The sequence below is a fragment of the Capra hircus genome, chromosome 9, assembly GCF_001704415.2.
Source record: "Capra hircus breed San Clemente chromosome 9, ASM170441v1, whole genome shotgun sequence".
NCBI classification, from domain to species: domain Eukaryota; kingdom Metazoa; phylum Chordata; class Mammalia; order Artiodactyla; family Bovidae; genus Capra; species Capra hircus.
In genome coordinates, this window is record NC_030816.1 from 75,892,516 (window position 1) to 75,914,544 (window position 22,029).

Below are 22,029 nucleotides of genomic sequence, written 5' to 3' on the forward strand. Positions count from 1 at the left end.
AATTTGAATAGAGGTTATATCAAAATATAGGCTTTCCTGGTGGCTCATAGGTAAAGAATCTGCCTGCAATACAAGAGGCCTAGGGCCAGGAAGATACCCTAGAGAAGGGAATAGCTACTCACTCCAGCATTCTTGCCTGGGAAATCCCATGGACAGAGGAGCCTGGCGGGCTCCATGGGATCGCAAAGAGTTGAACACGACTGAGCAACTAACACTTTCACACTTTCATATCAAAATAGCTCTCAGTTATGAAAGTAAGTTGTGTAAACTGATTCTGCCCATGGTGAATCTTCCATAGATAACTGCCTATAAACTAGTAGTAGTATCCTTACTGCCCAATAAGAATAGTAGGCATGTTGTTGTTCAGTTCCTAAGTCGTGTCCCACTCTTTGTGACCCCATGGACTGCAACATGCCAGGCTTCCCTGTCCTTCACAATGTCCCAAAGTTTGCTCAAGCTCTTGTTGTTTGAACTGGTGATGCCATCCAACCTTCTTATCCTCTGTCACTCCCTTCTCCTCCTGCCCTCAGTCTTTCCCAGCATCAGAGTCTTTTCCAGTGAGTTGGCTCTTCACATCAGGTGACCAAAGTATTGGAAGTTCAGCTTCAGCATCAGTCCTTCCAGTGAATATTCAGGGTTGATTTCCTTTAGGATTGACTGGTTTGATCTCCTTGCTGTTGAAGGAACTCTCAAGAGTCTTCTCCAGAACAATTCAAAAGCATCAATTTTTTGACACTTAGCCTTCTTTATGAACCAACTCTCACATCCGTACATGACCACTGGAAAAACCATAGCTTTGAGTTTATGGACTTTTGTCAGCAAAGTGATATCTCTGCTTTTTAATACACTAAGTTTGCCATAGCTTTACTTCCAAGGAGCAAATGTCTTCTAATTTCATGGCTGCGGTCACCATCTGCAGTGATTTTGGAGCCCAAGAAAATAAAATCTGTCCCTTATCTCCACTTTTCCCCATCTATTTGCCATTAAGTGATGGGACTGGATGCCATAATCTTAGTTTTTTGAATGTTGAGTTTTAAGTCGGCTTTATTTCTCTCTTCTTTCACCCTCATCAAGAGGCTCTTTAGTTCCTCTTTGCTTTCTTCCATTTGGGTGGTATGACCTGCATATATGAGGTTGTTATTTCTCCCAGAAATCTTGATTCCAGCTTGTGCTTCATCCAGCCCAGTATTTTGAATGATGTACTCTGCATAGAAGTTCACTAAACTAGGTGACAATATGCAGCCTTGACATACTCCTTTCCCAGTTTGGAACCAGTCCATTGTTCCATGTCCTGTTCTAACTATTGCTTCTTGTCCTGAATGCAGGTTTCTCAGGAGACAGGTAAAGTGATCTGGTTTCCCATCTACTTAAGAATTTTCCACAGTTTGTTGTGATGCACACAGCCAAAGGCTTTAGCATAGTAAATGAAGCAGAAGTAGATTTTTTGGTTTTGGAATTCTCTTGCTTTTTCTAGGCATGTAAGATTGAAAAGCAAAGGTATACAGAGATTAAATTTAAATACAGGTGATTGAAATTCACACAGGATAGAATATATTCATGCTAAGTTGTGATTCATTGTGATTCAAATGAACAAAATGTACAGGAATCCTTTCAGCCACTTTAACTTTCTGAGGTTTGGCCAAGATTCTTGAAAAGGCTCTTCCTCTTTGGGGTCTTGGCTCCCTCTTTTCTAAATCCCCTTTGGCCTGATGTAGATCTTTGCATGCTGGGTGGATGGGGCAATAGAAATAGAAAATGAAGCTTTTATACCTTCCCAGAAAAGTTACCAACTCTATTTTATTTAAAATACAAACAATAGAAGTTATTTCACTTTGATTTGCATAGATTAGAAATGAAGTAGTCCATTCTGGCAGTGGGGTGAGGGGCTGACAGAGCATTAAGAAGGGACAAACTGATGATGCAGAGACAGAAACAGCCTGTGGTTTTGTCACACAATACGACTGTGATGACTGTGACTTACATAGGAAAGATGAAGTTTTATGTATGCTTTTCAACAACATTGGAGAATATACACTTACAAATACTTTCATCCTGATGACTGAAATATAGGTAGTTTGGAGCTTTAAGCTGGCATGCTTCAGTCGTCAGAAAATGATACTTGTTTCAACATATAATTGCCTAAAAATGCCTGTTGGATGAAGAACTATTGCAATGAGAAGAAATTTCAAAGATAGAACCCAAATCATGAAATTATGTTACAGAAAGCCCATTGGTTGATTTATTCATCTGTCAAGAACTCCGTAAGCATTTCATGTCTGATGTGACCAGATGAGCCCCAGAGATCAAGTGGAGGAGGATCCTACTCTAGTTTTGTGACTTTTACCTCCAAACTATGAACTTTGACTTTTCTGATACAGCTTGATTTTAGAATGTTGGGACTTCCCTGGTGGTCCAGTAGTTAAGAGTTTGCCTTCAATGCAGGGGGTATGAGTTCGATTCCTGGGCGATAACATTCCACATGCCTCCCAGCCAAAACACCAAAACACAAAACAGAAGCAATACTGTAACAAATTCAATAAAGACTTTAAAAAAAAGTTGTTCCTTTATCCTTGATACTTAAAAACTTTAAAAGACATTTTCTAAAGAATTTTAACTTAAACAAAACCATTGTCTATGTTTGTTTGTATAGAGAGCTCTGGGTTTAGCGTGATTTGTAGAACCAGAACCCAGGAAGAGTACAGTAGTTGGCTAAGTGGTCAGTTTCCACCGTGGAGGCCAGGGCTCACTTAGGTGGACAAAATTGCCATGGAAGGTATGTAGGTGATTGGTCTGCAGGGGCTGGATTAGCCAGTAGATCCCAGGGGCTGGGAGGGTCATGGTAGCAGCAGCATGTAGCCAAAGCAGAGAGATGTGGATGCAGTCAGGGACATGCCTCATTTGTCAGATGGCAGAGCTTCCCAGGTGGCTCAGTGCAAATTCTCTGTCTGCCACTGCAAGAGACCTGGTTCGATCCCTGAGTTGGGAAGATCCCCTGAGTTGGGGGAGGAAATGGCAACCCACTCCAGTGTTACTGCCTAGGAAATCCCATGGACAGAGGAGTCTGGGGGCCTATAGTCCATGGGGTCACGAAAGAGTCAGACATGACTTAGCAACTAAACAACAACACAGGGTTAAGAAGAGTGTGTAATGTTAGACTAAACATCAAGGCCACTGACCAGAAGAGTCCGGAAAATCTGGACAAGAAACAGAGCATGGAGCTTGCAGGGTCGTTCAAGAATTCATCACCAAGCACTGGAGTCAGCAGCTGGGCTCTGTACTGGGTTTAATGAGAACTACCTGTAAGCTTGGGAGAAAGAGAAAGATTCTGTGAGATAGCTTATTAACTCTGCTTTTGTGTCCCGTTTTTATTTTTGTTCTCGAGTTTAGTATCTTAAATTTCTGGATCAGCTTTCAGAGAAAATGAAGTTGGACCAGATGGCTGCTGAACTTGGCTTTGACATGCGTCTGGATGTAGTTTTAGCTCGCACAGAGCAGCTGGTCCGCCTCGAGAGCAATGCAGTCATTGAAAACAAGACGATCGCCCACAATTTACAGAGAAAGGTAGGGAATATTACGGGTGTTGTGAGAAGGAAATTCTGAGAAACTTAAATCTTGAAAAATAATGTACTTCTACTATATTTGCCAATGTGGATAGGAAACATACAAATATGTGTTCAGAAGCTGAGTCTTGATTTCAAGCCTGAAGGGAAAGTAAATGTATCATCCAGGGTTAGTTTAACTATGAGTAATAGAGGCCCAAAGTTGCAGACTCAAGCAATTAGAAGTAGTTTTGTTGTTGTTTTGCTTTTTGCTTTTGGTATTTTTTTTTCTAACATACATTTCTGGAGGTAGCAGCTTAGGGTGAATGTGACATCTCTGGTCTGTAAAGTTTCCAAGGACCTAGGCTCTTTTCAGTTAGCAATTTCCCATCCCTAGGGTGGTCCTCATGACCATGGTTCACAGAAGTACCTAGGACCAGGCAGAAGTTTAAAAAAAGAAAGGAATGAAGAAGAGAAATGCAAAAGAGCATGCAGGAGCTATCTTTTAAAGGAGGCTCCCAGAGTTTTCTACATGAACTTGTGTTTGTCTCCCACAGCTAGAATGTGTTCTGATGGCTAAACCTAGCTGCAAGGGAGGCTGGAAACTAGTCTTTACTCTGTAGCCATTTGCCTAGCTGAAAAAAAATCACTATTTCTATGACTGTGGGAGAAGAGGAGAGTAAAATCTTTTGCTTTTACATAAGCTCTCTTGCACTAGAAAGTAGAGGGGAGAAGTGCTTACTTTCCACTAACTCAAAGGAAGACTTAGAAACAGTTTAGACTACATAAATGAATGAATGGATGAAATGGATAAAAACATAATTATTAGTTATATAATTATTGGCATTGGGGAAAGAAAGAGGAAAACACAGATGTATCCTTAGAATAGTTCTTAGGAGAAAATTCTGTGGTAGAATTATCACGTATAGGCTGCTTAATGACTCACATCTGGGTTCTCAATTTGGCTCCACCAAGCTGTATGACATTAGGCAAATTATATACCTTTCTGTCTTCATTTCCTCGTATTTAAGATGGGAATGATACCTATCTTACGATGTTAATTTTTTAAAAACAGCATTTTTGCTCTTGGTTCACAGAAGATGCTCTATTCATGTATGACCTCCATTTATGGTGTCTTAAGGAATATTTTCTAAAAGGAAGCAGACACCCCCTATTACCATCAGAGACATGAAACTGAGCTGCGGTTCTTTCTGAAGTTCTCAGATAATTGATTTTCCCTCCATATCCAATACTATTCTTTCTTAAGTGTTGTATAATTATTAAAATGACCAGTGTACAGAATTTACCAGGGTAAATTTGCAATAGAGTGGAACTTGACATGAAGAAGGTCAGGGAAGGGAGGCTAGTTACAGAAATACTAAAAGAGCCTTGTTAGAAAAGGATGTGGGCACGGACATTGCTTGTCCCTGTTTGGTAAGGTAGTTAAGCCCGTATTTCACAAAGTTCTTAACACTTTCAAACACTTTACTAATGCAGATTATATAATTGGAGCAAATGGGATGTTTTTTAGCTCTAAGATTCTATATTTCTCCATGATTCCAATTTTCAGTGTCTGTAATAGATGAATGAGGTTCCTATACTTAATATTCCACTCACTAATTGTGACACGTGAAGGCCAAGAGGATTTTTTTCTCCTTTTAGAGTCCATAATCTTTTTCTAAAAAACATTTCAATTCTTTCATTAAGTTTGACTGTTAATGCTAAGTGCCAAGTGCAGACCTTATTCTGCTTGGTTTGAGGATGGTATAGGTCTGGTGTGTTATAAAGACACTAATGAAATAACACCTTCTTGAAGGTGAATTAACACCTATTTCTAAAATCTTCAATATATAAATAAAGCTTTCCTCAAGATCTCCTTCATGTAGCTTATGTTAAAAACATATCAAATCCCATGTCTGGTGCCACTGAACCTGTTTCTAAATGGTTGAAATTAGTCGGTCTGGGTATTTGGTGCTAATTTGCACTGTATCTTCTTTCAGAAAAGACCAGTGTGAGCATAGTTGCCATGGGATGTTGGAGAGGATTTTGTCTGTCTTATTATGTTCTGCTCTTGATAAGCTCATTTTAGTAGTTTTAAAAGTAATTTTACATTTTTATTATGAGGTACATCATGTTGGAGGGAATGGGACATTGAAAGCGTACTCCTTGGTGCATTTTCTGTGGCTCTTTTGTCTCATACTTTGCAGCTACCAAATTAATTCTTGGAAAAATAGGGATTAAAAAAATGCAATCAGGAAAAGGAATCCAACAACCTTTTTCTGATGGTTTACAAATTAGTCTTATTGAAGTATAGATAAAGATCAATATTATCTAAGGAATTCATTTATATTTACTGACTATTCAATGATTATTTCAAAAAATCCCTTGGGGAGGGAGGTAGGAGGGAGGCTCAAGAGGGAGGGGACATATGTATACCTGTGACTGATTCATGTTGATGTTTGGCAGAAACCAACACAATACTGTAAAGCAATTATCCCACAATTAAAATTAAATAAATTTTAAAAAACCTAAAAAATAAATGAATGGAATTTCACAGCTAAAAAAAAAAATCCTTTTTTTTGTATCAAACCAGCTAAAGACTCAGAAGGAAAGACTGGAGAGCAAAGAGCTGCACATGAACCTCCTCCGGCAGAAAATAGCCCACCTGGAGCAGGAGAAACAGGTGCGCTCAGCTGTGATGGTGGAGCGGGATGAGGCCAATGTCACCATCAGGAAGCTGCAGAAGAAGGTGGAGAGGCTGCAGAAAGAGCTGAGTGTGTGTCAAGAGCTGAACACCGAGCTCAAAGCCAAACTGGCTGACACCAATGAACTTAAGGCAAGTGCTCAGCTGTGTTTCCTTGTCACTGTTTGTGTTTCCATAAAAATTTATGCAAAAGAGTGACAGCCTTATAAGGTGCACACTAGGAAAAAAAAAAGCTGAAAACTTTCTCTGATTTTCTAGAGCTGTGAGAAAATGCAACAAATTTCACAAATCAGCAGGGTAGATCAACTTCCTGTCTCTTCAATATCTGAAATGAAGCCATCCATAGTTGCTGAATGAAAAATCAAGTAAAAAAGGGGTGATGTGATGTACAGAAAATAAAAACATTTCTTCAAAGTGTGGGTGACTATGATATTAAGAATCATGTAGACTTTTTTTTTTTTTTTTGCATTGGCATTTGCTTAGAGAAGATGAGAAAATGAATACACACAAGTGTTTGCTGAGAATGATCAGACAGCAGTAGGGTGTGTGTTATGCTTTGGGATATTGTCACACCAAGCAGGGAAGAGGGCAGACAGGCTGGGGCCATGTGCTTCCTGGATTCGAGGTCTTTGACTTCTAATGAGTATAGAGAAGAATGAAATGAAAACTTTGGATTTAATAAAAATATTCAAATGTCACGTGTGTATACCCCTGGCAATAATATGTTAATTTCATATACACTGGCATCCCTGGCGGGTACACCCGTCATGCATACTGGCAACAGTGATGTCCTTCCTCTCTGCAGATGAGGGCTCTGAAATGGAATGTTTCTGAGTCTGGAGACAGATCAGTTGGGAAAAGGAATTTGGAATAAAGCCAACAGTTGAATCTGTGTAGCAGAACCATATCTTAGGGCATAGTTCCCACTCGATTTTCCCTTCTGAGTCATTAGCTCTTCCCCCTCCCTCCTCCAAGCCCTTCTGGCATCAGAACGAGGTAGCTAAACAGAGGCTTGCTTCCCTAGAGAAGGGAAGGGCAGACATAGCCCAGGGGAAGGGACGCATTTGCATGTAAAGGAAGGAGAAGCTAGGGAAAGCATCTGATGGGGTCCCTGGGTGAGGAGAAAGTGTCAGAGGTAAGTATCCTGGACACCCTGCTCACACCTTGAAATTGACCTTTAGGGTGTGCGTCTGGTGGGTATGGGGAGAATCCCTGACGTCAGCATGCAGTTGGTTCCACCCTGGCTGGTGGAGGCTGCAGGACTGCTGGGGCAGCGGGCCTAGACTGCACCCATTCCAGAGCCTGAAGCTCCATTTGCGCCCATGGGGACTGTGGAAGGTGGCTAAAGATGTGAGAGGGATGGTGTGCTGTGGGAGCAGGCAGGGGTGACCCTCTGAAGTGACGGACACAGTGACCCGCCATCAGAGACTCTGGGGCAGATGTCCTAAGTCGTGATCCTGGCTAAGTGTAGTGAGAGTGGCCATAGGACGCCTGGCCCAAGACAACCCTGTGAACCAGAGCGTTGAGGACTCACCCTAGCGATAGCAGAGAGCGGAAGCAGGAAGCAGCAAGTGGAAACTGAGGGCTGTGTCTATAGTTTGTTCCCTTTTGGTCTCAGCGACTTAGACCTTAGGTCTTCATCATTTTTTCAGTGCGTTATTTTTAATTATTTACAAGCGTCTTTCCACTTAACCTTTTCACAAGAAAGCCTGATTCTCATAATGAAGTTTTGCTCTTTGGATGATGTGATTTTTCAAGTTGTGTTTCTGGTCACCATGGCTGGCTTGAGAATTTCCAATTCCAGTATCAACATTGCAAGCAACGTTTTCAAATGTGGAGCACACACCACTGGTGTGTGCACAGTGCTTCTAGGTGGTACAGGATGGGGTATTCTATAATGTTCAATCCTTAAGTGAAAAATGAGTTCCTTTTAACTTTTCTTTCAATTCTTTCACCATCAAGGAGAAAATCTTAGAGGTAATTATGTCCTATAACCTGTTCTGGTCTACGTTTTAAACAATAAGCTTTATACTCAGTGCTCAGTACCAGCTCCAGTGGATCTGCTGTGCTGTGCTGTGCTTAGTCGTCCAGTTGTGTCTGACTGTTTGTGACCCCATGGACTGTAGCCACCAGCCTCCTCTGTGCATGGGGATTCTCCAGGTAAGAATACTGGAGTGGGTTGCCATGCCCTCCTCCAGGAGATCTTCCCACCCTAGGGATCAGACCCAGGTCTCTGCATTGCAGGTGGGTTCTTTACAATCTGAGCCACTGGAGAAGCCCCCCAGTGGATCTGGGACCCACCCAAATCCAAGATGATTTCACCTTGAGCTTCTTAATTACACTTGCAAAGGCCCTTATTACAAATAAGATGAAAATCTGAGGTTCTGGTAGACATATTTTTTGCATGGGTAGGGGGGGGACACTCTTATTCAATTAAGAATTAATTTCACCATTTATAGATGGTAAATCCAAAACAGTCATTTGGACTACATTTCTATGTGTTTTATTTTAAAAATTGAGATTGAAATTATATGCTATAAAATTCACTCTTTGAAAGTACAAAGTTCAGTAGTTTTTGGTGTAATATATTGACAAGGTTGTACAACTATTCCCATTCCCTAATTCTAGAATTTGTCCATTATCCACCCCCTAAAAAACCCCCAAAAACCCAAGAGACAAAACTCCATATTCATCCTTTCCTCAAACTCTGTAAATCAATAATCTACTTTCTGTCTCTATGATGAATTAGTTGCTAAGTCGTGTCTGACTCTTGAGACTGCACATACTGTAGCCTGCCAGGCTCCTCTGTCCATGGGGTTTTCCAGGCAAGAGTACTAAAGTGTGTTGCCATTTCCTTCTCCAGGGGATCTTCTTGACCCAGAGATTGAACCCAGGTCTCCTGCACTGAAGGCAGATTCTTTACTGATTGAGCTACCATCTCTGTGGATTTGCCCATTCTGGACATTTCATATAAATGGAACCATACAGTATGGAGCCAGAGCCTTTTGCCTCTGGCTTCTTTCTGTGTTTTCGAGATTCACCCATATTGTGATCAGTACTTCATTCCTGTATTAATCAGAGGTCTCCAAAGAAAGAGAACTAATTGGATGTGTACACACACACACACACACACACACACACACACACAGATTTATTTTAAGGAAGTGACCCACATAATTACAGAAGCTGGCAAGTTCAGAATCTGCAGGATGAGCCAGCAGGCTGGAAACCCGGGAAGAGCCAGTCCAAAGGCTGTCTGCTGGAAGAGTTCTCTTGCTTCAGGGGAAGTCTGTCTTTTTTTCTATTCAGGCCTTCAACTGATTGGTTGAAGTGCACCCACATTACGGAAGGGAAATATTAATCTTATGCTGAAACACCCACACAGAAAATTCACAATAATGCCTGACCAAATATCTGGACCTTGTGGCCCAGTCAAATTGACACATAAACAACCATCACATTTCTTTTTAATGGCTGAATAATATTCCATTGTATGGACATACTATGTTTTGTTTATTCAGTATCTGATGGGCATTTGGATTATTTCCATTTTTTCTTGTTTATGATGAATAAGTCTGTCTTGAAAATTTGCATGCCAGTTTTTTTTAAATGTGTTTCTATGTCTATTGCAAAACATTGTCGAAGACTTTGACTCCTAGCTTACTCAAACCTTTCTTTTAAAGACCCATGTATTAAATTTCCTCCTGAATTCTAGACCAGGGAAAAGCAGACCTTTCCTGATAAATTACTAAATTTTAGTTTAGCAGGTAAACATAAGCATTGTAGAAATCTGTTTTTGAAAGAAAAAATATTGTCTATATTTCCCCTTCCTGTGCTGAGCCAGAGTAATTTTATTTTAATATTGTTTACATACATACAAACTTAATACTATATAGAAATTTCTTAATCTCATTACATGATTACCACTATAAAATCCAAATCAACTTAGAAATCAAAACAAAGTGTAAAACTAGAATTTAAAAATTGGCAATATTGGGGACTTCCCTTGTGCTCCAGTGGCTAAGACTCTGCTCTCCCCATGTAGGGGCCTGTCAGATCGTGGTTGACCCTGGTCGGATAACTAGAGCCCACATGGCACAGCTAAAGATCCCGAGTACTACAGCTAAGACCTGGTGCAGCCAAAGAAATAAATATCTATTTAAAGATCGGCAATATTAATTCACTATGCTAGATTTTATTTCACTGAAATCACCATTACTAAGAACGCATAGTACCAATTGCTTGTGTGTGGTATGGGCTCTTTTGGTTCTGACATGTGGACAGTTTGTGTTGTCTAAGAGTGAATTATCAATTCACAGAGTGAATTATTCTACTATGTGCCTTTATGTTGCTGCTGCAGATGCTTTGTACATATATCATGACACAGCGTGGCCTCCACTTGGCGTGAACACATTATTTATGTATTAACTGTACCTTTGCTCTTTCTTCATTGACCTAGGATAATTAAAGTTGTGTTACTAATTGGCAGAAGCATAGCCTTATGCACGAATGCAAATGCAGGGACTGAAACAGGTGGCAGGACTCCAGTTCTTTGCATAACTCATGAAATGCCAGTTGCTTCATAGCTGGTGTGAGTTTTGATTAGTTTCAGCTGAAAAGGCTGAAACGCACAACAGTGGCTTGGTCAGGAGAGATGTTTGCTGCTTTCTCACTGAAAGAAAGCATGGACGTAGTCATTCCATGTTTAGGAGGATAGCTTCACGGTCATCACTAGTCCTGGCTTGTTCTCTCTGCTTTACTTTCCTGGCAATAACTTTCCTCCTCAAGACCACCTCTTAAGGCAAGCCAGCTACCTGGGCTCTGCCTCATTCCAGGCACGAGGCAGGAAGCAAGGTGGAAGGACAGCCAGTAGCCGTTTTCCAGGAAGAGTACAACACTTCTTAGTCTTCATTGGCTGGAACTTAGTCCCTGGAGCTCACTTAGATGGGTCTTTATTCTGGGAAGTAATAAAAAAAGGAAGACCAGATATTCAATGGAGAGGTTTCAGACTGTACCACAGGACACAATCTTAGTAGGGAGCTGTGGCCAAAAATCGGTAGTCAGATAACCAGAAACTAGTGGAAAACAACCATTATCTTTCTGGTAGTCTCTCAAGGACACACTCAAAGGGAATAAGAATCTTCAGCCACCAGCAAAGCTCTCATCTGCTTACTGACTCCGCTTCCCATGCTCCTCCCACACTTCAGAATGCTCTCCAATCCAGCCCATGTGACCTTAGTTTATATTTTTTCCCCTAACCTACCAATCATAAACTGAGCTCTGATTATGTTGACTCACTGACCTTGAATTGCCCTGGACTTACCCAGCTTTGAATGTGTGCATCAAGCAGAACCTGTGAGAAAAGACCTCCTGGGTGAGGTGGGGGAGTGGCGGTGAACTCAGCCTGCAAAGTAGAACAGCTTCCTTTGATTTCTGCTACTGTTCCCGCCTAGCAAAATCTCTGGGGTTCTTTGCGGAGGGATACAGCTTCCCTGGACAACCCTTCTCCTCTGCTGTCCCACCCCCTTTAAAGAGTGCCCGTACAGTGCAGGGCTTCTGCAGGGTCCTGTTTTTTGTTTAAACTTTTTATTTTGTGTTGGAGCATAGCCGATTAACAATGTTGTGATAGTTTCAGGTGAACAGCAAAGGGACTCAGTCATACACATACATATATCCACTCTCTTGCAAACTTCCCTTCCATCCAGGCTAACACATAACATTGAGCAGAGTTCCATGTGCTATACAGTAGGTTCTTGTTGATTATCCATTTTATATATAACAATGTGTACATGACCTTCCCAAAGTCCCCAATTATCCCTCCCCTCCTGGAAATCCTAAGTTTGTTCTCTGTCTGTGAGTCTCTTTCTGTTTTGTAAGTTCATTTGTATCGTTTCTTTTTTGATTCCACGTGTAAGGGATGTCATACAATATTTCTTCTCTGTTTGATTTACTTCACTCAGTATGATAATCTCCAGGTCTATCTGTGTTGTGGCAAATAGCATTCCTCCTTTTTTATAACTGAGTAATATTCCATTGTATACCTGTACCACATCTTTGTCCATTCTTCTGTTGATGGACATTTCTTGGCTGTTGTAAACTGTGCTGCAATGAACATTGGGATGCATGTATCCTTTTGGATCATGTTTTTCTCCAGATATATGCCCAGGAGTGGGATTGCAGGGTCATATGGTAGATCTATTTTTAGTTTTTTAAGGAACTTTTATACTGTTCTCCATAGTGGCTGTAACCTTAGGGTCCTATTTTCTGTACAATCTCCAGAAAAGCCTCCAGGTGAAGCTTGTAGATCCTCTTGCAGATTCAACAGATCCGATTTTAAATTTAATCACCTTTTCTTTCAGGGCCTTTGGCCCTTGTAACACAAGAGAGGATCATTCGCCAGATTTGAAATGCTTTTCCTCCAGGAGGCAGATGCCAGATACATTATTCACCAGAAGAGAAACTCTCAGAATGTGATCCATCCTGGCTGGGGTCTGCATGGTGCATCAGTCCTGTTTATGACCATCTCAGACCCACTGGGAAAAACTTAGGGACACAGACTCTCACTGAACTCTGGGCTGACTCTGAGAAGCTCCCTTAGTTGGATTAAGAAACCCATTTGCCCTGCTCCCCTCCCAGCAATCTTGTTTGCCTTAGGAGGCTGAGAACGCCTTCCCAAAGTTGGCTCCCAGTTCTGTCCTGGTGGTTTGGCTTGGACTCTGTAACTCGCTCCCTGACAACAGGAATTCAGGCAGCCCTCAGGACTGTGATAAAGTCTCATATTTTTGAGAAATTCTTGGCTATAAATTCTTCTCATTAGGACTTGATTTACGTGCTTCTAACTCTCCAAGCTGTGTTCCATCTCTTTTGGTAGATGGCCCACTGTAAATGTTTTTTCCAAGCTGAGCAGAAAGGCTGAATATATCTCCTCTTCTGTTAATACAACATTTTTAATTCCATGTAGCAATCCCAGAAACTTCTCTCTTTACCCCGTATTTTCTCTGCAGCCCTGAGATTGTTGGCATGTGAAGGGTATCTCTGTGAAAGGGAGATCACTTTGTTTTAAGGTTGATACTGATTTTGCCCATCTAACGTCCCCTATTTGTAAAATATTTGAAAAAATACAGAATGTATTTTTAGAGCTCTTGTTCATATAATAAATTAATAAATGTACATATATATTCAAAATTTTTTACTGATAGGATACTTGACACACGCCTCAATCATGCCTGGGAAAGCTGCCTTCTCAAGTTTTTATTTTGAAAAATTTCAAACATATAGAACAGTTGCAAGAATAGCATAACAGACATTCTTCTACTGTTCCTGTAGATTGTTAACATTTTACTGATTGTTATAATTTGCTTAATGAGAAAGAGACAAAGACAGAGAGAGGAATCATTTGAGAGTACCTCATGACACTTCATGCCTAAATACTTCCCAGATATCTCTTAAGAACAAGAGAATTCTTCTGTGTGACCATAGTAAAATAGCTGCACCCAGGAATCAACACTGAGATATTATTGCAATATACTCGTACTGATTTACCATCTATATTCAAATACGGATTTTGATAACTTGGAGTTGATGAATGATCTCCAGGGTCAGCCCCCATTTCCTTGTCGTGAGTGCTTGCTCTACTGCTGCTATTTCATTGACTAGAAAACTGACTCAGAGCCCCTTCCCTTCGATGTTTCTTTCATTTCCTCCGTGTTTCCCAAGCTGTACCAGTTGTTCTCATACCTTCTCAATTGCAAGTCCTGCAGCAGCTGTCAGTTTCCCAAGGGATTTCCTCTCTCCTTCATGAAACCAGTAAAAAAAATGTTGAACTTGTGCAAGCATGTCTGCCATCAACTTCCTCTTTGCCTGGAAAGGAATTTAGTTTCTTAAGAAGGTGTGTGTGTGTGTGTGTGTGTGTGTGTGTGTGTGTGTGTGTGATGGTAGGTAAAAACAAGTTTCCAGTTTAGGCATTTGACTCAAGCTTTCTCAGTTTAATAATGTCACCCAGACAATATAAACCTGATGATTTTCCATCTGGACAGCAGTATCCCAAGCAGGCACTTTTCTTCCATAGCGTGTCATAATCCAATCTGAGAATAGCTTCTACCATTCCTCTGACTTTCCAGAAGTGCTGGAGGACTCTTCAGAGTTTAGGTCAGGTCAGCTTGTGCTCCTTACACCATAATTCTGGAACTCAGTCTCTGTGAAGATGCACTCTAACCCCAAGACTCGGTCAAGATTTTAATCTCTAACGGTAGCGTTCAAATGCAGTCTAGGGAAATCACAACAGTCTCAAAATCCCTCAGCAATAAACAATCAGCTGTCTGACAAACTAAATGATAGTGGTTGCTTTATTATTGTTACTCAAAAAAAAAAAAAAAAAAAGAAGAAGAAGAAAAGAAAACCAAAGGAGGATTTCATTCAAGAGTGGCAATGTTTTAAAGCATCTTTTTTCCATTTCTCTCTCTTTGGTTTCCTCCCTACATGGCATCCTACATCTCCTCACAAGTCCCTCTTCCATCCTCCCAAGTTTCTTCCAAGAGTAGTTTTTGCAGCCTACTTAACAGAGACTCTTTCCATTCCTCTCTCAGTAGGTCACTTTAGTCTCTCAGGCTTTCTTCTTCCCTGACACTCTCCCCATTATTCAGCTTCACCCTGGGAACCACAGGATGGGAGTAGATGCAGCAAGAAATTATCCTTCCTTCTTAGGAAAGCAGGGATGTAATGAAAGGGGGAGGGAGGAGACAGCACATACTCATTATTTGGTATCTTTTATTTTTATTACTTTCAGATGTTACCTTTAAATGATTTTCAATAAAATTGAAACACAAATTCTTGCTTTTTCTTGGAGACTATGACCGTAGGCCTTGTCTGAACTATTAGGAGGCTCAGAACTAAATTCAGAGCTCTGCTAGCTAGTCTTTCTGCTTTTCCATCCCATATGCACTGCTTAACTTATTTCAAAGGAATTCCTTTTGATCCTTTTTAGAGGCTTCATGGGAAATAGATGGGGAAACAGTGGAAACAGTGTCAGACTTTATTTTGGGGGGCTCCAAAATCACTGCAGATGGTGATTGCAGCAATGAAATTAAAAGACGCTTACTCATTGGAAGAAAAGTTATGACCAACCTAGATAGCATATTGAAAAGCAGAGACATTACTTTGCCAACAAAGGTCCATCTAGTCAAGGCTATGGTTTTTCCAGTGGTCATGTGTGGATGTGAGAGTTGGACTGTGAAGAAAGCTGAGCACCGAAGAATTGATGCTTTTGAACTGTGGTGTTGGATAAGACTCCTGAGAGTCCCTTGGACTGCAAGGAGATCCAACCAGTCCATTCTGAAGGAGATCAGCCCTGGGATTTGGAGGGAATGATGCTGAAGCTGAAACTCCAGTACTTTGTCCACCTCATGTGAAGAGTTGACTCATTGGGAAAGACTGATTCTGGGAGGGATTGGGGGCAGGAGGAGAAGGGGATGACAGAGGATGAGATGGCTGGATGGCATCACTGACTTGATGGACGCGAGTCTGAGTGAACTCCGGGACTTGGTGATGGAAAGGGAGGCCTGGCGTGCTGCGACTCACGGAGTCGCAAAGAGTCGGACACCACTGAGTGACTGAACTGAACTGCACTGAACTGAGAGGCTTCTTTGTAAATATGCTTTCTGATCTCAGTTTTATCAAGATGTAGTTTACATTCCATAAATCTCACTCTTTTAAAAGTGTACAATTCAGCGGTCTTTAGTATATTCACAGAATTGTGTAAACATCACTGCTATCTAATTTCAGAATATTTTCATCACCCCAAAAAAGAAACCCTGTATCTGTCAGCAGTTACTCTTCATTCTGTACTCCCACCAGCCCCTGGACTTTTCTGGATCCTTCCTATAAATGGAATCATACAATAAGTGGTCTTTTGTGACTGACTTTTTTGTCTTAGCATAATGTTTTCAAGGCTTATCTGTATTGTCATATGTATCCGTACATTGTTCCTTTTTATTGCTGTATAATGCTCTATTGTATGGATATACCACATCTTCTCAATCTACTCATCCAGTAATGGATATTCAGGCTTTTGGTGATTATGAATAGTGCTACTAGATACATTCATGCACAGGTTTTGTGTGGACATAAGTTTTTAGTTCTCTTGGATTTATGCACCTTGGAGTGAAATCACTGGGTCATGGGTCAACTCTGTGTTTACAGTTTGAAAACGGGCCAACTGTTACTCACAGCAGTTACATCATTTTGCATTCCACTATTTGTTTATTAAAAAAAGTTGTTAAGAGAATTTCATTGACTTCTGGTTTGTCTTGATTATACAGTTTTCCTAAATAAATGCAGACAAAATTATTAGCATTCTCTTTGACTTCTTAGATTAAAACTTTGGAACAGACCAAAGCCATTGAAGACCTAAATAAATCCAGAGACAAACTGGAAAAAATGAAGGAGAAAGCTGAGAAAAAGCTGCTATCTGTCAAATCAGAACTGGAGACTACAGAGCATGAGGCTAAGGAGAATAAAGAGAGGGCCAGGAACATGCTAGAAGTTGTAACCAGTGAAATGAAGACACTAAAAAAATCTCTGGAAGAAGCAGAAAAGAGAGAAAGGCAGGTGGGTAGAAATCTGGGGGTGAAACCTTATTTTGGAAAGATGAAACAATTCAAAAGCGTGATAATTATTCATGTATCTCTTTATAACCGTTTAATTAGGCTTTCTACATAATTCCAACATATCTATATCTGCCCCCTCCCATCTTTTTGGCATCAAAACAACCATTATGATTTACTCCACTAAGAAAAGCAATTCACCTTTTAATGGCACGAATTGTAGCAAAGAAAAAGACATTCTTATCAAAGCCATAGAAAGCCTGTGAAAAGCCAGGTTCTGGCTATGGAAAGTATTTTTTTTTATTTATTATGTTTGCTGATTGCCTCTGAAGTTCGAGTTATCCCAGATCTTCTAACGTTATCCAGGGCTTCAGCCTCAGGAGGGAAATTTTATCTCCAGCAGAGATCAGTTGCAGGAAATGGTCCCAAATCACAAACAGTGGCACCCAGACCCAATGGCTGGCCGAGCCCAGATGGAAACCATAAAACAGAACTTGTGCGCCCGCTGGGTGCAAGGCGGGGTGTTATCTGGTGAGCCCATCAGGAGGTCAGGCAGAAAGAAACACGTCCTGGGCAGCCTGACCCCTGCTTTTGGCTTTCATCTCGCTTGCTCTCTGCAGCCCAGAAGGGCACAGTGAGGACTCTGATCCCAGGATATTTTTTCTCTTTAGCAGCCTCTGCTTTGGCTCATGTGTCAGGCAGAGCTGAGGAAGGCCAAACTCCAAGAGTGAGTGGTCTCAGTGGGAACTTCTCAGCATTTAATGGCTTTGGCCATATTCAGAAGGGTGGAAAAGTTTGAGGAAAGCTTTTCACTGGGGAGATTAGGCTGGAGAGAGTGTTTGGTTTCCCATGTTGGACTCAGCATAGGAAGGGGCTTGGGAAGTTAATGAGCACACGGAGATGATGTTTGGACGGCACTTCTCCTGGAGGAACATCTGTCTCTGGATTGGTTCACACCTTTTCTGAAATGGAAGGCGTCGTCTGGCCATCTCTAATTGATCTACTACTGCTTTTGGCTAGAATCACAGCAACCAGTCTGTGAGAATTGAGGGGGTATAAGTCACATGTTGTCCATCTTCTCTGGCCCCAAACTCCCATTTTTCCTTTTGTGATGGACAAATAATTGTCCCAGAGAGTCCAGTGTGCTGTGAAATGGCAATCCGTGTGATGCGATTTGATCAACACTTAGAAGTCCTCCATATTCATCAGCTCATACTTCTTCTGCCATTGGCTCTTCCTTTAGTTGAAGAGGTCCATTGCCCAGTTAATGCCGCAGGGCATAAGCATTTATCATGTGACACACTCAACCACACCAACAATTGTAAAGCATTTCTTAGTGTGCAGAACACATACACAGTCGACTATCGTTTCATTTGATCTGAGCTTCAGAACAGGCATGGGAGGTAGGTAGGTAGGTTGCTCATTCACCCTGGAAGTGAGAAAACGAAATCTTATCAAGGCCAGAGTCTCCTTTATAGTTGCTGAACTGGGTTTCTTGATTTGGTAGCTGATACCACATTAATTGGTAGTTCAGACGGTAAGGAATCTGTCTGCAATGCCGGTAACCCAGGTTTGATCTCTGGGTCGGGGAGATCCCTGGAGAAGGAAATGGCTATCCACTCTAGCATTCTTGCCTGGAGAATCCCATGGATAGAAGAGCCTGATGAGCTATAGTCCATGGGGTCCCAAAGAGTCAGACAGAAATGAGTGACTTTACTACTACTACCACATTAATTGTCTCATCATAAAGGTGGTTGTCTAGAGGGTAGGATGGAGTGAGAGGTGGGTGGAAGGCTCAGGAGGGAGGGGACATACTTATATCTATGGCTGATTCATGTTGATGTATGGCGGAGGCCAACACAATATTGTAAAGCAATCATCCCCCAATTAAAAGTAAACAAAAAGAAAAGCGGTTATGAAATTGCTGAAAGTTGGTGTCTGAAAGGACTTTAGAGGTAATTTTGTAGGCTAGCCTCCTCCATACCCCCTTCTTTCTTCTTCTTCATCTTTTTTATAAATGAGAGAATTAACTGAAGAGTAATGAGAGTAAGTAATTAGGCTAGCTCATGCAGACCTGGGTTTTCCATGGGTGTTTGGATTGCCTTTGATCTGGCAGTGTTGCTGCAGTCTGTTCTCTCGATTCATGTGGTTCTGTTTGCTATTGCAGCTGGTGGACTTCAGGGAGGTGGTTTCTCAGATGCTGGGCTTGAACATGATGAGTCTTGCTCTTCCTGACTATGAAATCATCAAATGTCTGGAAAGACTGATCCATGCACACCAGCATCATTTTGTCGCCTGTGCCTGCCTCAAAGATGTGACTGCAAAGCAAGATAGGCCCCCGCAAGGCCACTTACAACTTCCTCACTGAACACTGTATCTCTTGAGAGAGGTGGAGATGGTGAGAGAGAGATAGGACGCAATTCTCAATTTCATAAATTCCTGAATCCTTTGAAATTTGATCAGGGTGTGAATATTGCACTCTCTGATGATACTGCAAGAATCCATCATGGACGAAAAAGGATCTTAAGAGTGCCATCCTCAGCTAAGTGTTTGGCACTATAAACAACTATTATTTTATTTGCTAGCACTTTGGGACTCAAGACAAATTTTACTAGATTGAGTATCTAGATTTGGAAATGATGGTAGGGAATGAACATTTATGTGGTATCTATTATGAGTCAGGGATTCTACTACCCATTTTAATTCTTGTGATAATAATGTGGAGAAACTGTAATGTTTTTATTTTATAACCTCCAGAGAGGTGATCTTGGTTACCTGCCTATGATTGCAGTTAATTACTGACAGAACCAGAATGAATACTACCCTGGCTCTGTATCCAAGGCCGCACCTTCTCTGTTATTTCAGTCTTTCTGTTTCTCTTGAACTCCTGTGATTCTGGTGAAAATTACCTGTACCACAAAGGAAGGAAAACATCCTTACAATCAAGGATTGAAGCCCAAAAGTGACTGAGATTTATAAGTGTAACCCATATGATTTCTTTAAAAAGCCATATACCTATTTGAGTGAAACACACCTAAGTCTGAGGTCCTGTTAAAAAAAAAGTACCTCTTTTAAATGTTGCAACCATATCACATATGGTGGTAATCTTTAATGTTTGAACAGAGCTGAGCTCTGTACTTGAAAAATAAAAACTTTAACATAAAATACCTATAAGATAAAGAAAATCTACACAGTTTACTCACCAATATATCAAATGTAAAGGGCTTTGCTGGTGGTTCAGATGGTAAAGAATCTGCCTACTATGCAGGAGACCCAGTTTTGATCCTTGGGTGGGGAAGATCCCCTGGAGAAGGAAATGGCAACCCACCCCAGTAATTCTTGCCTGGAGAATTCCATGGACAGAAGAGCCTGGTGGGCTGCAGTCCATGGGGTCGCAAAGAGTCGGACACAACTGAGTGACTTTCACTTTACTTTTACTTTATATCAAATGTACTGACGACAGGGATAATGTTTTCAAGATGGAGATTATATAGTGCATTTCTATTATTTTATGTCTTCCTTTTAAATTTCTGTTTCACAAATATTTTCCAGGAAACCATATTCTTATCTTCCCAAGAAAAACATGTTTCTCTTTGGGTAATATTCTTATTTCTTTCCTCCAAAAAAAATTTTTTTTTTTTTACAATCCCTTAACAAAGCATGAGTGTCTAATTAAAGGAGAAGGAAGAAAATAGACTCTACCCAAACATTAAGAGAAAATGAAGACTCTAGAAGAAAGGAAATGAGTTTCACACAGTTTGGATGACAGCTGACGTAGAGGGATCATGACCAAGGGACTCTGCTGGGAGATGGGTCATCTCTGCCTGGCTTTTCCCATCACATGCATTTGCTATTGCACAGCCCTGACTGAGGACATGGACCAGCTCTGCACACTGGGGGAGGTAGCTGTGTATTCTCCCAGGGGAAGGTCTGAGGTCTCTGGAGATCCTTCACGTCTCCAGAGGTGGAGTAGCTGCTGCTCTGGACCACGTTCACCTCAGTGGAGAGGGCGACTTCACTCTTTGGGTCCCTGGGGGATGGAAGTGCTGAGTGGTTCTGCTCCAACCAGCCCACAGAACACGGTCTACTGGGGGGTATGAGGGGCAGGTCCAGGGCAGGGGGAGATCAGTTTTTGTACATTCACTCTGTTACCATTTTCCAAATACACGCTTTGATGAACTTCATTTATTTTCTCTGTACGTTTCCTTTCTACACTCTTCAAAGGTTACTTTTAACAACATCACTTAACTGTGTCATAATATTATTTTTCTATTTTGATTTATTAATTTTATTCATTAATTCTATTTCTATATTCATATAAGGGATTAAAAAGGGTCTGGAGTGATTAGTACTGTACTTTCTCTTTATCATACAGAATTACATTCCATTTGTCCAAAGAGACATTTATATAATATTTCCAATATATAACTCAAGCACAGATACAATCATCTTTAATACACATAGAGAGATTTAAAACCTTGAATATAATCTTTAGGAATTTCTGGTGGAAAGACTACGTCTACATGGGATAAGGAAAATAAATTCTGCCTGTGTACATATGTCCACATGCACAGTAAGTGTGTGTCATTTGGACACATTGACAACCCTTTAGTAAAGCTATCACCCTCCTCATTGAAGCGCTAGCTTGTTGTCCTCCTTCCCTCTGTGGCTTCATGCCAGAGCTGGCAAGCCAGCTTCATAAAATTTGTGTTAGATTTTGTTCTTTGGTAATATCCATGTATATTTTATGTTGTCCAATAAAATGCATTAGTGTGATGTGATTTTCTAAATAGAGTGTTAAAATATTTAACATTAACTATTCTACTGAATCACTTGAGTGATAATTGCTACTGAGGTTGTTATTCCGATCATTGTCTGAGGCATTTGAATATATGCATGGAATATCTCAATTAAGAAAAATAAATTTAAACCTGATCCATCTAAATTTCCAGTTTTACTTTGCCTTTCAGATGAACTGTGAGTGATTCGAGGACAAAGAGTGGTAGGTGGAAAAGTTGGTAAAGAATGTCTACGTTATTCAGTAGTACTGGAGTGGATTGCCATTTCCTTCTCCAGGGGATCTTCCTGACCCAGGGATCGAACCTGGGTCTCCCGCATTGTAGACAGATGCTTTACCGTCTGAGCCACTGGGGAAGTCCCGTAGTCATATTTAGGACTTAGAAAT

General features: G+C 40.9%; 1 protein-coding gene across 1 annotated transcript in view; it reads left to right on the forward strand.

Annotated features, from left to right (window-relative positions):
• The window catches only part of CCDC170 (coiled-coil domain containing 170), a gene marked incomplete at its 5' end in the record, with an annotated part of 93,473 nt that extends 71,690 nt beyond the window's left edge, over nucleotides 1-21,783 (forward strand). Inside the window, 4 exons of the mRNA XM_013966606.2 lie at nucleotides 3,388-3,561; nucleotides 6,133-6,375; nucleotides 16,612-16,848; nucleotides 19,012-21,783. Coding sequence (XP_013822060.2) covers nucleotides 3,388-3,561; nucleotides 6,133-6,375; nucleotides 16,612-16,848; nucleotides 19,012-19,212 — 855 coding nt within the window. The remainder of the gene's footprint in view (nucleotides 1-3,387; nucleotides 3,562-6,132; nucleotides 6,376-16,611; nucleotides 16,849-19,011) is intronic.